General features: G+C 43.0%; 1 protein-coding gene across 1 annotated transcript in view; it reads left to right on the top strand.

The window, feature by feature from the left end:
* The window catches only part of hydin (HYDIN axonemal central pair apparatus protein), a 1,560,590-nt gene that overhangs the window by 1,079,695 nt on the left and 464,472 nt on the right, over positions 1-16,423 (top strand). Inside the window, exons 40-42 of the mRNA XM_069900939.1 lie at positions 288-458; positions 2,547-2,695; positions 9,183-9,308. Coding sequence (XP_069757040.1) covers positions 288-458; positions 2,547-2,695; positions 9,183-9,308 — 446 coding nt within the window. The remainder of the gene's footprint in view (positions 1-287; positions 459-2,546; positions 2,696-9,182; positions 9,309-16,423) is intronic.

Here is a 16,423-nt window from a genome sequence, read left to right as displayed (position 1 = left end):
AGTCCCAGCGATTGGGATTGTGGTTTGAATCCCGTGTTGTATTTAAGAAGTTTGTACATTCTTCCCATGTCTGCATGGGTTTTCCCCAGGGCTCTAGTTTCCTCTCACCGTTCAATTGACCAGGGATGTAGGTCAATTGCGTGGTATGGGCTTGTGGGCCAGAAGGGCCTTTTATCATGCTGAATATTTGAATTTAAATTTAACTCTGTGAAGAAACTTATTCAATAGAGACTCCTATTTTTCTACCATTCTAATGTCACAAAATGCTTTTTCATGTTTTGTTACAGGAAAAACAAACACTGCCATCTTCCTTGCAAACCACTACAAGGCTGCCTATTTAACCATTGATTCCATTGTACAGGAAGTCATTTCCAGTGGCACTTCACCAGTGGCTCTGCGGGTTCAGGAGTTATGTACCAAGGTCACCTTGGAGCAGATGATAAAAAAGAATGAAGATGGTAATTTGTGTAATTTTTATGTCATCTTTATTTTGTTCATCATCTCAAGCATCCATTAGCAATGTCCAATCTCTCCGTGTGACTACGCAAATCAGTTCTGTTGGGAAATGTTGATTCCCATGATCTCGCTATTGCTATGTGAGATCTCCATGGAGTTTCCACTCTGGGCTAAACAAAATGCAACCTAAATCTGTGTTATCTTATTGGAGATTGAAAGACTTTTGGTTCAAGCACTTTAATCTCCATATTTTCCATGACACTTTTGCTTGTTTCCCTTCCTTCCTTATACAGTTTCCTGAGTAAATACTGATACAAAAAAAAACTGTTTACGATCTCCCCCATCTTGTGAAGCTCCTTCTTCTGGGGACCAATTTTGTTCCTTACTATCCTTTTACTCTTAATATTAAGAGTATACTTGTAGAAACCCTTTAGGTTTACCTTAACATTATCTGTCAGAGCAACCACATCTTTTTACCTTCCTAATTATCTTCTTCATATTTTCTTACATTTTCTATACTCTTCTAGTACCTCATTGGCTCCTTGTTACTTATACCTGCTATACACCTCTCTCTTCTTCTTAATCAGATCACCAATATCCCTTGAAAACTTGTTAACTTGGCCTTTTATTCTGACAGGAACATGTAAACTCTACACTCTCAAAATTTTGCCTTTGAAGGCCTTCCACTTACTGAACACATCCTTGCCCGAAACTAACTTATCCCAATCCACTCTTCCTTTCTCATTTCCACTAAATTGGCCTCTCTCCAATTTAGAATCTCAACTCGAGGACTAGACCTATCTTTATCCATAATTAACTTGAAACTAATGACATTATGGTCACTGGACCCAAAATACACACCTACACAAACATCTGTTACCTGACCTGTCTGGTTCCCTAATAGGAGATCAAATACTGCATCCTTCTTCATTGGTACCTCTATATATTGATTTAGAAAAATTTCCTGAACACATTGACAAGCTCCAAGCCATCCAGCCCTTTTACAGAATGGGAATCCTAGACAATGTGCGGGAAGTTAAAATCTCCTACTACCTCAACTTTCTGTTTCTTAAATCGGTCTGCTATCTCTCTGCAATTCTCTCTGATTATTGGGCAGTTTATAATACAACCCTATCAGAGTGGTCACACCTTTCCCGTTCCTTAACTCCACCTATATGGCCTCTGTAGATGAGCCCTCTGGGCTGTCCTGTCTGAGCACAGCTGAGATATTTTCCCTAACTAGCAATACCACTCCTTCCCCTTTCATCCCCTCCCCTTTATCATATCTGAAACCATGGAACACCAGAACATTGAGCTGCCAGTCCTACCCCACATGCAACCAAGTCCAACTAATAGCAATAATGTCATAATCCCTCGTGTCAACCTGCACCCTAAACTCGTCTGCCTTTCCGATGATTGTTTATGTGCTCCATCCGTAATTCAAAGGATCATTTATTTTCCACACAGTGTAGTGGTCTATGGAATGAACTACCAGAGGAAGTAGCACAGTTAATAGAGTGACTAGCACAGTGCTATTACAGCACCAGTGCTGCCTAGAAGGAGTTTGTATGTTCTCCCCGTGACTGTGTGGGTTTCCTCCGGCTGCTGCAGTTTCCTCCCAAAGATGTATAGAGTTGGTCAGCTAATTGGTCACATGGGTACATTTGGGTGGTGAAGGCTTGTGGGCCGGAAGGTTCTGTTGCCATGCTGCATCCTAAGTTTTGAAAGTTGTAGAGGGGTATATAATTGCAATTACAGTATTTAATGAGTATTCAGAAATTCAGAAAGGGTTAGTGGGATGGGCGACCAATGCTGGCAAATGGGAATCACTCAGGTAGGCCCCTTGGTTGGGCCAATTTCTGTATTTTATGACTGACTAATTAATAAAAAATATGATTAAACTAAATTGATAGTCGGTCCAGTCTTGGAGGGTTGTTTCCTCTTTCCAATTCTTCCATGAAAAATCCTTGGTAAAATATGTTAGTCAGGTAAACCTTCCATAGAGCCTGATGTGACACAGCCGAGGGATCCTAACAGAGTATCTCTGCAGCCCTTGTTCTGCAGTTTCATACGTGATATTATTGTTATAGTAGCATACCCAGAGGGAATGAAGCAGCTTTCAGTCGAGGTTCTGGGAGGCCTGACCACAGACGGAGCACAAGGCAGCCTGGACACTGAGGCCAAGCTTGGACATGGAACGTCCAACGCTGAGATGAAAAGCAGCCAAGTCACTTCACAGGTAGGTCAAGTCATGTAGAAACCGCACACCGGCATCCCAGCTTCACAAGTTGGGTACAATAACCCAAACCGAAACCTTGACAATACCAGTTTGTTTGTTGTTGCAGTGAGGTATTTGTTTTAACATTCATTATTTCGTTCTAATTAATTGGTTTCATAACTCTTAAAGAAATGTTATACCGTCTTACATGACAGAGTGTGGAAAACCTCCACTGGTTTGTCATATTTGATCTGCTTTCTTCCACCTGTTAAGGCACATGGCTGTGAAGTTGCAAATGGGATCCATTCTCCTGTTAGAATGTACAAGATACTCTTAGTCTCTACAATACTACACAACCATTATGAACCATTATGATCTGGGCAGAGAGTACAGACATTAATTACTCTGCAGGCCTGATATGGTGGAGCCATTAATGTAAACATTGTGAAGGACTCCTCATACCACTCTTTAAACTGTTCTCCCTTCTGCTATCTGGTAGGTGGTACTGAAGCACTTGGGCCCTTACGTCCAGATTGGGCAACAGTTTTTCTTCCCCCAAGCCACCAGGCTCCTGAATTCCCAGAACTCAGTGGACTGTGGACTTTTACTGTATACATAGAAACATACAAGATAGGAGCAGGAGTAGGTCATTCGACCCTTCGAGCCTGCTCCGCCATTCAACGAGATCATGGCTGATCTTAAAGTTCAGTACCCCGTCCCCGCCTCCTCTCCGTAACGTTTAATACCCTTATACTGAAGAAATATATCTAATTCCCTCTTAAATATATTTAATGAACCTGCCTCCACTGCCCTCTGTGGCAATGAATTCCACAGATTCACCACCCTCTGGGTAAAGAAATTCCTCCTCATCTCGGTCCTAAATGGTTTGCCTATTATCCTCAAACCATGGCCCTGGGTTCTGGATTTTCCCATCATTGGAAACATCCCATCTGCATCCACTCTGTCCAGTCCTGCCAGAATTTTATATGTCTCTATGAGATACCCTCTCAATCTTCTAAACTCCAGCGAGTACAGTCCCAATCTGCGCAATCTTTCCTCATAAGTCATTCCTGCCATTCCAGGTATCAGCTTGGTGAATCTCCTCTGCACTCCCTCCATTGCAAGAACATCCTTCCCATGGTGACCAAAACTGCACACAATACTCCAGGTGTGGTCTCACCAAGGCCCTGTGCAGCTGCAGTAAGGTATCCTTGTTCCTATACTCAAACCCTCTTGATATGAAGGCCAACATACCATTTGCCTTTTTAACCGCCTGCTGTACCTGCATGCTCGCCTTCAGAGACTGGTGTACAAGTACCCTTAGGTCTCTCTGCACTTCCCCATCTCTTAATCTATTGCCATTCAAATAGTAATCTGCCCTCCGGTTTGTATTACCAAAGTGGATAACCTCACATTTATCCACATTGTAGTGCATTTGCCATGTATCTGCCCAGTCCCTCAATTTATCCAAATCACACTGGAGCTTCCTGACCCCCTCTTCCGTGCACACAACCCCTCCTAGCTCAGTGTCATCTGCAAATTTGGAGATATTACATCCAATCCCCTCATCCAGATCATTAATGTAAATTGTGAACAGCTGGGGTCCCAGTACAGATCCCTGTGGTATCCCACTGGTCACCGCCTGCCACTCAGAAAATGAGCCATTTATCCCAACTCTCTGTCTTCTACCTGCCAGCCAGTTCTCAATTCACATCAATACTTTGCCCCCAATCCCATGAGCCTTGATTTTGGAAGCCAGTCGTTTATGCGGGACCTTATCGAAGGCCATTTGGAAGTCCAGGTACACCACATCCACTGGCTCTCCCCCATCTATTTTGCCTGTCACCATGTCAAAGAATTCCAATAGATTTGTCAAGCACGATTTACCTTTTGTAAATCCATGTTGACTGTCCGATCCCTTCTCTGCTAGTCATATGCTCCGCTATTACATCCTTAATAATGGATTCCATCATTTTCCCACTACTGATGTAAGGCTCACAGGCCGATAATTCCCCGCTTTTTCTCTACCCCCCTTTTTAAATAGTGGGGTAACATTAGCTACCCTCCAGAAACGTTTGTACATACTTTGGTTGATATTGTTCATAGTGTGAGAAATTAAAAATTTTTAAAAAACGATTAGATTTAGTGTGTAAAAGTAGATGACACATTTTCTTCTTTGTTTTTCCCTTGTGTGAAAACTTTGTTTTATGGTTTTTTATGGTTTTATTGTATTGTATATATTTAATTTTTGTTGGTTTTGGAGGGGGGTGGGAAGGGCGGAAAATAAAAGGGGGAAAATGTCACAATGAATATTTAATGAGAAATGTTTGTACATACTTTGGTTGATATGGTTCATAGTGTGAGAAATTAAACATTTTTAAAAAACAAGAACCTTTCTGAATGGTAACCATTTACCTGTTAAGCACCAAAGCTGGTGAACTTTATTAATGTTAACTTCTGTGCACAGTATAAGTATTGCCTGCAACCAGTGAGATTTGTCTGTGATCCAAAGAACTTTTCTGAACTTACACACACATTACACACATGTGCGCTTAGAATTAGAAGAGGGTTAAGTAGGGGAATATATAATGGGGAATAAGGAAATGGCAGACCAATTAAATTCTTACTTTAGTTCTGTTTTTACAAGAGAGGATACAAATAACCTCCCAAGGATGTTGGGAAACATAGAGACTAATGCAAGGGAGGAACTGAAAGAAATCAGTATCTCTCAGGACATGGTCTTGGGGAAATTGATGGGATTGAAGGCAGATAAATCCCAAGCGCCTGATAATCTACATCCTAGGGTACTTAAGGAAGTGGCCATTCAGATAGCAGATGCTTTAAGAATTATTTTCCAGAACTCGATAGACTCAGGATCAGTACCCATGGATTGGAGGGTAGCTAATGTTACCCCACTATTTAAAAAGTGGGGTAGAGAAAAAGCGGGGAATTATACATCAGTAGTGGGCAAAATGATGGAATCCATTATTAAGGATGTAATAGCGGAGCATATAACTAGCAGAGAAGGGATCGGACAGAGACAACATGGATTTACAAAAGATAACTCGTGCTTGACAAATGTATTGAATTTTTTGAGATGGTGACAGGTAAAATAGATGGGGGAGAGCCAGTGGATGTGGCGTACCTGGACTTCAAAAAGGCCTTCGATAAGGTCCCGCATAAACAACTGGCTTCCAAAATCAAGGCTCATGGGATTGGGGGCAAAATATTGATGTGGATTGAGAACTGGCTGGCAGGTAGAAGACAGAGAGTTGGGATAAATGGCTCATTTTCTGAGTGGCAGGCGGTGACCAGTGGGGTGCCACAGGGATCTGTACTGGGACCCCAGCTGTTCACAATTTACATTAATGATCTGGATGAGGGGATTGGATGTAATATCTCTAAATTTGCAGATGACACTAAGCTAGGAGGGGTTGTGTGCACGGAAGAGGGGGTCAGGAAGCTCCAGTGTGATTTGGATAAATTGAGGGACTGGGCAGATACATGGCAAATGCACTACAATGTGGATAAATGTGAGGTTATCCACTTTGGTAATACAAATATTAAGAGAAAGGGAAGTGCAGGGAGACCTAGGGGTACTTGTACATCACTCTCTGAAGGCGAGCATGCAGGTACAGCAGGCGGTTAAAAAGGCAAATGGTATGTTGGCCTTCATATCAAGAGGGTTTGAGTATAGGAACAAGGATACCTTACTGCAGCTGCACAGGGCCTTGGTGAGACCACACCTGGAGTATTGTGTGCAGTTTTGGTCACCATGGGAAGGATGTTCTTGCAATGGAGGGAGTGCAGAGGAGATTCACCAGGCTGAATCCTGGAATGGCAGGAATGACTTATGAGGAAAGATTGCGCAGATTGGGATTGTACTCGCTGGAGTTTAGAAGATTGAGAGGGTATCTCATAGAGACATATAAAATTCTGGCAGGACTGGACAGAGTGGATGCAGATGGGATGTTTCCAATGATGGGAAAATCCAGAACCCGGGGCCATGGTTTGAGGATAATAGGCAAACCATTTAGGACCGAGATGAGGAGGAATTTCTTTACCCAGAGGGTGGTGAATCTGTGGAATTCATTGCCACAGAGGGCAGTGGAGGCAGGTTCATTAAATATATTTAAGAGGGAATTAGATCTATTTCTTCAGTATAAGGGTATTAAAGGTTACAGAGAGAAGGCGGGGACGGGGTACTGAACTTTAAGATCAGCCATGATCTCGTTGAATGGCGGAGCAGGCTCGAAGGGTCGAATGACCTACTCCTGCTCCTATCTTCTATGTTTCTTCTAGACAAGTTCTGGTTCCAGACAAAGCTGCCAATGCATGTTGCTACATTGTTGCCTTTTGCAAGTAACCGTCTGAGCTCTGTTTTAAAGTGTTTGTGTGACCTGCTCTAACAAACCTCCCAATTTATCTCCCAAACACTTCTATATTCTCTGTCACTCTGTGTGTGTGTCCGTGTGTGTGTGTGTGTAGATGGTGGGAGGGATGTGTGTGTGTGTGTGTGTGTGTGTGTGTGTGTGTGTGTGTGTGTGTGTGTGTGTGTGTGTGTGTGTGTGTGTGTGTGTGTGTGTGTGTGTGTGTGTGTGTGTAGATGGTGGGAGGGATACCCCAGTAATCCTCTCTGCTGCTCTTATGAAAATTAATTCTGTGAATTAACCTCTGATCTGATGCTCTTCAACCGAACCACACTGTGTTGCAGCTGGCTGGGACACTCTTAATAGAGCTCCTATAGAAAGATGACAGGATGATGTTGGGTAGCCTTGCCTGCCTCAGACTTCTCAGGAAGAGCAGTTATGACTTCCTGACAAGTGAGGAGATGCTATGTGACCAGGATAGATCACTTATTAAGTGGACTCTGAGGAACTTGATGCTTTCCACTCTCTGCATTATCGAGTTATGAATGTGTAGTGGAGGGTTCTCCTGAAGTCCATGATCATCATCTTTGTCTTGTCCACATTGAGACTCAGGTTATTATTCTTGCATCATTTCACTCGATTTTCTATCTCTTCTCTGTAATGTTGTTGCTGATGAAGCCAACTACTGTTTGTGGAATTTGGATGCCACCTGCAGAGTAAGCCTTTAGTGTCAAACTTGATGACACTTTTGTCGCTCGATCTGGTATTGCAGTCATGGGTTGGTGGTGTGAACAGGAGCAGGATGAACACACAGCCCTGAAGCTCATTATCCGCACACCAAGGAACTTTATACTCTCTACTATCTCCACGATGGAGCCATTGATGTGTAACAGAGACCAGTCAACCTTCATCCTTCTAAAGTCCACAATCATCTCCATTGTATCATCCACATTCAGACTCAGGTGGTTGTTCTCCCATGATTTTACAAACCTCCCATTGTTACCAATGAGGCCAACTGCTTGCAGCATACTCAACAATCGCAACTCCAAATGACTCACCAAAACATCAAGTCATGGAGTTGTCGAATGATTCAGCACAGAAACGGGCCTTTGGGCCTACCTCATCTAGGCCAACTTTAATGCCCACCCACACTATCCCCATTTGCCTGGATTACACCCATATCCCTTTTCTCCTTTCTTATTCAAGCATTAATGCCTTTTAAACATTTCAGATGTATCTACTTCATCACCTCCTTTGGCAGCTCATTCCACATACTACCTTCCCCTATGTGATAAGCTCCGATTTTCTGTAAATTACTTCTCTCTTAGCTTAAACCTATGTCCTCCAATTCCTGACTCCTGGCTATTAGAAACTAATCAGGGCCTGAGAAATTGATCACTCTTTTATTTCCCACTGATGTTGCTCGACCTGTTGAGTTCCTCCTTCCGATTGCTTGTTGATGCAGATTCCATCATCAAATGGTAGAGCCACCTCACCCCCACCCAGAGAGCAGTCCACCCATTCCCACCTTAGGTGCATTTGTTTAAAGGACACTAAAGGCTTGCTCTGCAGGTGGCATCCAAATTCCACAAAGAGAAGTCTGATCTTCCCATTATTGAAACCTGACTCAGCTCCTCCAATTCTGAACTTGTCCTACCTGGATTGTCCAATTGTTCACACCATGCCAGGTTAGCGCAGGCTAATGCAACATGGCGCTTCCAGGGTGAATTGCTTGTGAGCTGGGAGACACGGTTAGTGCCATGCTATTACAGCACTGGAACCCCACTGTCTGTAAGGAGTTTGTACATTTTCACAGTGACTTGTGTGGGTTTTCTTTGGGTGCTCCAGTTTTCTCTCAACCTCCAAACCATATAGGGTTGGTAGGTTAATTGGGTGTAATTGAGCGGTATGGATTGGAAGGGCTAGAAGGGCCTTCGGCCACACCATTTTGTTAAAATTAAAAATATTAATATGGGGTTTAACACACTTTAGCTCCATTTAATGTTTTGTGTTCCAGAATATTTAAAGTAAGAATTTGTGACATGATATCTGTCATTTTGTAGATGTTAGCACTATAGCATTTACAAAGAAATTCACGTTGATTAATTGCATGTGCTCTGTTTTCCTGCCTTCTCCAGATTTCCATAACCATTCCAGTGCAGCAGCCCATGAGCATCACCACAAGCCAGCATGGAGATTCAAGCCCAATGAACATCCAGCTGCCAGATGACCTGTTGGCAGAGATCCTAACAGAACGGCTGCAGGTACAAAATGGTGGAGTTGGGCATGAACCAGAGCTGCAGCATTATTGCCCAATTTTCCTTCCTCTTCCTGGGTTAAATGGACAACTTTGGGTAATGACCATGGGGCTACCCCAAGCTCTGTTGTGGTCCAACTTTTTGCACTCTTTCAGTTCTGCTCGGGAAGTCTCTGGACTGTGATGCTGACTGCTCCCTCCTCATCCTTGGCATCCAGGCACAACTGGGCTGCTGATGGAGGTTTGGACCCAGCCTTCCACAGCAGCTCCCACTATCCTGGGAGTCAAAAGCAACCCAAACTTCCTGGGCAGTGGTGATACAAGGTGCACAGCCTCGAAACATGGGAAGCCAAGACCCATTGCCCTTTGTGCATGGTGCTGCCAAAGCTGAAAAGGCAACATAGAAAGTCTCCAAAGGGGTCAGATGTAGTTCAGCAAGAATGTTTTCAGGTCTTGGGTCGAGTGCCATACACCAATGTGCTGGAGAATGTGATGCAAAACAGCAGGCGCCTGCATAAAAACATGGGAGGAGGGCAGAGGAGGGAGAAAGGGGCAGGGGCAGGAACACAGACTTACAAATAAGAGATGGATAGAGGTGAGAGGATGGAAGAAAAAAATCATTAATATTTTCACACAAAAATGAATATTCCAACTCTCATCTGCCCATCAGCCAATGCTCTACCCATGCTAGTATGGTTCCTATTCTACCATGGGCTCTTATTAAGTAGCCTCATGTGTGGCTCCTTGTCAAAGGCCTTCTGAAAATGCAAGTACACAACACCCACTGCATCTCCCTTATCCAGCCTGCTGTTGAACTCCTCAATGAATTTCAATAGGTTTGTCAGGCAAGATTTTCCCTTAAGGAAACCATGCTGGCTTTGACCTATCCTGTCATGTGTCTCCAAGTACTCCGTAACCTCATCCTTTATAATTAACTCCATCTTCCCTATCACTGATGTCAAGCTAACCAGCCTGTAATTTCCTTTTTGCTGCCTTCCTCCCTTCTTGAGTAGTGGGGTGACATTTGTGATATTCCAATGCTCCGGGACCATGCCAGAATCTATTGATTCCTGAAAGATCATTACCGATGCCACTGCAATCTCTGCCGCTACCTCTTTCAGGAGCTAAGGGTGCAATTCTTCTGGTCCAGGAACCTTATCCATCCTTGGATCATTCAGTTTTCTGAGCACCTTCTCCCTTGCAATAGTAACTCCACTCACTTCCCTTCCCTGATATCCTTAGTTATCTGACACACTGCTAGTGTCTTCCACAGTGAAGACTGATGCCAAATACTCGTTTAGTTTCTCTCCCATCTCCTTGTCAACCCAAGATGGCGGTGCCTATGATTGGCAGCAGCTATGAGGGGTTGCAGATTCCAGGGAAGTGGACGACTGGTCCAGACCACCCCCCATCTGAGGAGAAGTAGAGGAGACGATCCACAGACAGTGATCACAGCGGCGGGCTAGTGAGGGGTTCTGTGGCTGAAGAACCCGGGCTGCTGGTGACTTGAGACGAAGAACCCACAGAGGCTGGGGACTACTAGAGACTGGCTGAAGGGGTACCAAATATCAGAACGGGGATGCAAAAGAGTACCGAGGGCATTGAAGGGTTCCTAATGGTATTGGAGGTTCGAATCTGGAGCTTGAATTGTCGATGGTTTTGATTAGACTCTGCGCTGCTGCAGAAGCTGTGGGAGCCCTGGAGGCAAATCCATAGACAGACAGTGACTCTGAGGGGAACCCTTATTTGCTTCTCTTTGTCTAACTGTAAGAGGGGCTTCAGGCAATTTCTGCCAGTGGCGAATCTGTCTGCCTTACAGCAGGGAAAATCAATTTTGTGTAATATGACACTGTTTTATTTCATGACAATAAGTTGAATCTTGAATCTTGTCTCCCATTATTTTCTAGTAATTCTATATCTACTCTCACCTCTCTTTTACTCTGTATACACATGAAGAAGCTTTCTGCATCTTCTTTGATATTATTTGTCAGCTTACTTTCATACTTCATCTCTTGCCTCCTTATGTGTGTTTTAATTACCTCCTGTTAGTGCTTAAAAACTTCCCAATCCTCTATCTTTTTTGTTGCTTCCTTGTTGGTTTTGATTTCTGTTGTCAGCCACAGTTGTGACATTTTTCCATTCAAATATTTCCTCTTTTTTGGGGTCTGTGATTATCTTGCACCTTCTCCATTTCTGCAGAAACTCCATCCTTTGCTCTCCCATCTTTCCTACTAGTGCCTCCTAACAATCTACTTTGGCAGTTCCTCTCTCCTGACACTCTAATTCTCTTCACTCATTTGAAATACCAACATTTTATTTATTTTCCCCTTGTTTAATCTCAAACTGACCTCAATCCCTGCCTAATAATTCTTTCACTCTCAGCATTCTATCACCTCTGGTGGTTAGAATACCCAACCCCTTATCAACAAGCTGCTCAAAAATGTCATCTCAAAGACTTTGTACAAAATCTCTCTCGAGATCCAGTTACAACCCAGTTTCCCAACCTACTTTAATGTTAAAATCCCCCATGACTACCATAACATTGTCCTTCTGACATGCCTTTTCTATCTACTGCTGCAATTTGTTGTCCATATTGCAGCTACTGTTTGGAAGTTGGTATATAACAGCCAACTGCCTTTTTACGCTCGACATTTCTTAACTCAACACACAATCATCTATAACTTCTACTCCTATTATTACCTCTTTCTAATGATTTAATGTTGTTCCTTACCATCAGAGCCACACTGCCCCCTCTGTTTACCAGCTTATCCTTTCAATACACGATATGTCCTTGGACATTCAGCTCCCAATGACATCCCTCATGGCCACAACATCATACTGCCTATGTGTAGCCATACTACAGGGTTATCGACTTTATCCCTTATATTGTACTACCTAATTAACCTCCCTGGAGGGTGGGAGGAAAGCAGACCCCCCCCAGAGGAAAGCTACACAGTTACGCAGAGAATGTGCAAACTCCCTTACAGGTAGCAGCAGGTTTGAACCTGGGTCACTGGTGTCGCATTAAGAACTGCAGTTTTTCCTAACTTTCAGTTTGGTCCAACTTGTTGGGCTCTCTTGGTAGTGAGTAAAAAAGGAGCCCCATGACCAGTACAAAGTTTCCTTTCCTTTCCAGTTTCTGGAAATGTTTAAATTCCTTTCTTAGTTATTCTTGGAATTTTATTCATTTCAAAAATATTCTTTGATATTTTTCCCTCTTTCTCTTTGTTGCTGAGAGCAAAATACCATTAATCATGATCAAACCCTGACACATCTTATTCTTTCTTAGTTATGTTTCTTGCATAACATCTTCATGTTATTACCAACCCAGCGCACCTTTCTGTTCCCTATCCTTTCCCCTAACAGACAGGTTTGTTATTTGCAGTCTTCCATTAATTTCTGCCACACTTGGATTCTGCAAACTATTATCCATCTGGTCTACTTTCCTGCAGACAATTTATTCTTTCATATTGAACACTTCCTTCTTTTGCTTTTGTTTATCAAAGTATATATTCACAGGATTTTAAAATCTCCTTTTACTCAGGCACTTTTCTTTATCTTTTGACATGCACTTCTTGCTTTTTATGTATATCTGAACATTTAATTAAAACTAAACATTTGTTTACTTGCATTTTAAAACTCCTCAAGTTTTTTATCAGTTTCCATCTACTGTTATAAAGCCTTGTTTCAAAGATAATGTCCAGCACTCCTGCATTATATCAATTTCCTGTCTCAAATTAGGAATTAATTAAATTTCCCTTTGCCCAATTGTTGGTTTTGATTGAGTTATCATGTTGCTGATTTTAAAAAAACTTCCAATGTTGCATTTATGAACAAACCCAGTATTTTGGATCAGATGGTTTATGTTTGGTGGAATGAAGCCCCTAAGAGGACAATACTAAAGTGAACCTGTGTCATACATGAAGCGAGTAGAGAAACTCAGCAGATTCTGCAGCAAAGGGTAACCAGCAATTTGAGCCTGGGCCCTTTGTCAGATATAAGGCTGTGGAAGTGAGTCTGGGTGATCACATGACACAGAGCTTGAGAGCAGCAGGGATGACAGAGAGGGAGCAGTTAAATAGACTCACAGAACTCCCTTTGGAGGACAACTTCTTCAGGGCAGGCATCCCTTGAAGAGACCGCAGTAGAGAGACTTTCCAGTGGAGCAGCTGAATAGAGTTGAACAAGTAAGTCTGCAGATGCTGGAGTCAAGAGTGTCACATTTGTGGCCCGAAATGTGAAGTTAATAAAACATTAAACACAAGTTTTATCAGGTAAACTTCTCAGTGGCTTTATTTTCCCATTTCCTTTGTTCTCCTGCTTGTGTTCTTATCTCGCTCTCTCATACCACGTGACTTCCGGTATATCTCATACATATTCATTATCATGACATCCCTCCTTTAATCAGAAATAAACTTTACCTTCACTTACCAATATCCCTCAGAAACATACAAACATCGTAACTAATGGTAATACTATAACTCAACTACATAAAATTTACTTCCTACAGCACTCATACATGCACTTTATGATATAAGATTAAATACTGTCCCAAAGTTCTTATTAAAACTATGGCACAAAGTCTTCGTATCGTTTGGGCGCTTTCCGGTTTCGTTTCGGCATGCCTGCGATATTGTCGTCGCTTCTCGGTTGTTCACTCTCGGCGTCGGAAATGCTGCTCGCCACGGCTTCGGGTGTTTCTGGCGCTCTAGTCACTTCATCAGGAGTGCTGGTAACTGCCTCTGGAACATCATCAGATCTCTCAGTTTCAGCATCTCGTATTGGCCTTTCAACCTCTTCGCTCGATGTATCTCTGGACTGGTACCTTTTTACACTTGATACATTTCTCTTATACAGGACTCCAGTCGGAGACTTGACTGTCACCATACTGCCACATCTGGATACGACAGTATAGGGTTGATGGTAATAAGGTGTGTCTAGCTTACCACCAGTTTCATGCCTCACTAGAACATTATCTCCTGGCATGATGTCTGAGTACTTGGCTCCACGTTTCGAATCTGTGTACAGCTTTGCTGCACCTTTCTTTTCAGCATCGTGGTCCCTCATCTCCTGGTCGTCTCGGATTTCTTTTATTTCTGGCATTTTTGTGCGGATTTTTCTCCCAAAAAATGCTTATGCAGGACTTTTTCCAGTGGTTGCATGAGGCGTTGCTGAATAGACAGCCACATAAGATAGCAATGCTTCTCGCCAATTTTGTCCTTCAGCGTGTGCAATCCTCAATCGTTTTTCAATGGACTGATTTTGTCTCTCTACTTCTCCATTGGCTTGCGGCCATTTCGGAGTTACTTTATGATGGTGGATACCTGTGGTCCTCATGTATTCCGCAAATGTCTCTGAAATGAATTGTGGACCATTGTCAGAGTATAATGTAACAGGTAATCCATATCTTGCAAATATCTCTGCTAATGCTTGTATTGTTTTTTCAGTGATTGTGGACTTCAACACCACGTACTCATAGTATCTGCTGTAGTAATCTATCACTACCATAATTGATTCACCCATCGGTAAAGGTCCAAGAAAATCAACAGCTACGTCGATCCATGGTCCTGTCGGGAGTTGCGTACTCCGGATCGGTTCTGGCGGATTACTCCTACTTGTGATTTGACATCCGTGACAAGTTTTAACAAATTTATCTGCGTCTTTATCACAACCTGGCCACCATACCTTTGTTCTGAGGTTTTGCTTGGTACCAACAATACCTAGGTGTCCCTGCAATGTGGATTACTTTATATTTATAGGGTTGTAGTCTGAGTACCCATCTCTCTATTCTGGCACATGGTTTGGATCTAGGTGCATAGATCACCTCTAATGGCTTATGATCTGTGATGAGTTCAAATTCAATGCCGTATAAATATGCATGGAACCTCTCATAGGCCCATACAAGTCCGAGTGCTTCTTTCTCTGTCTGAGAGTATCTTCTTTCCACATCTGATAACGATCTGCTGGCATAGGCAATGATTCTTGGTCCTCCATCATGCATCTGGACCAACACGGCTCCTAAACCAACCGGGCTGGCATCCGCTATGACTTTGGTTGATGCCGCCGGATCGTAATATCCAAGAGTTTTTGCATCTGTCGGGCTTTGCTTCAGCGCTGTGAATGCTCTCTTCTGCTCAGATCCAAAATGAAAAGGTACACCTTTCCTGGTTAGTTTCCTTAGTGGTTCTGCCACTGTAGCGAAATTAGGAATGAACTTTGCACAAAAATTGACCAATCCCAGGAAACTCCTCACCTCTGTTGCGTTCTGAGGTGCACGTGCCTCTGCAATAGCTTTCACCTTGGCCTCTGCAGGGTTTAGTCCTTTCCGTGTAAGTCTGTGTCCCATGAAGTCCATTTCTGACACACCAAACTGGCACTTGTTTCCATTCACGGTAAGGCCTGCCTCCTGTAGTCTAGATAGTACATGCCTCAACCGTTTATCATGCTCTTCCTTCGTTGGTGCATGGACTATGATGTCGTCAGAAATGTTGGCAACTCCAGGAATGACTTGAATCACTCGATGGATTTCATACTGGTAGATCTCCGAAGCTGCATTAATTCCAAATGATAGTCTCTTGTAACGATACAATCCATAGTGAGTCACAAACGTTGTCACATCTCGGGAACCTGGATCTAGCTCTAATTGATGATAGCCCCATTTCAGATCAATTTTTGAGAATACCTTGCTGGTAGTTAGTTCTTGAAGTATTTCCTCCACTGTTGGTATAGGGTGTCGTTCTCTAATTATAGCTTCATTGGCCATTCTCATGTCAACACATAGTCTTATGTCACCCTTTGGTTTGGGCACAATCACTATGGGACTGACCCATTGTGTCGAATGTTCCACCGGTTCTATAATGTCTTATTCGATCAATTCTTTAATTTTGGCTTCGACTTTCCCACGAAGTTCAAACGGAGTTTGGCGCATTGGTTGTGCCTTGGGTTTGACCGTTTCATCTACCGCTATCTTCAATTGTCGACCTTTCAGCTTTCCTACTCCTTGGAAGACTGCGGGGAATTCTTGCTTCATATCCTCGTATGACTGAATTGAATTGACACAAGCTCCAATATGAAGTATTGCCAGGTCTTGCGCTCTGCTTCTACTCAGCAATGGTTCTCCCC

Source organism: Narcine bancroftii, chromosome 10 (assembly GCF_036971445.1).
Source record: "Narcine bancroftii isolate sNarBan1 chromosome 10, sNarBan1.hap1, whole genome shotgun sequence".
In the NCBI taxonomy this organism is placed as follows: Eukaryota; Metazoa; Chordata; class Chondrichthyes; order Torpediniformes; family Narcinidae; genus Narcine; species Narcine bancroftii.
The sequence above is the reverse complement of the archived record's forward strand: the minus strand, read 5'-3'. Positions and strand labels throughout refer to the sequence as shown.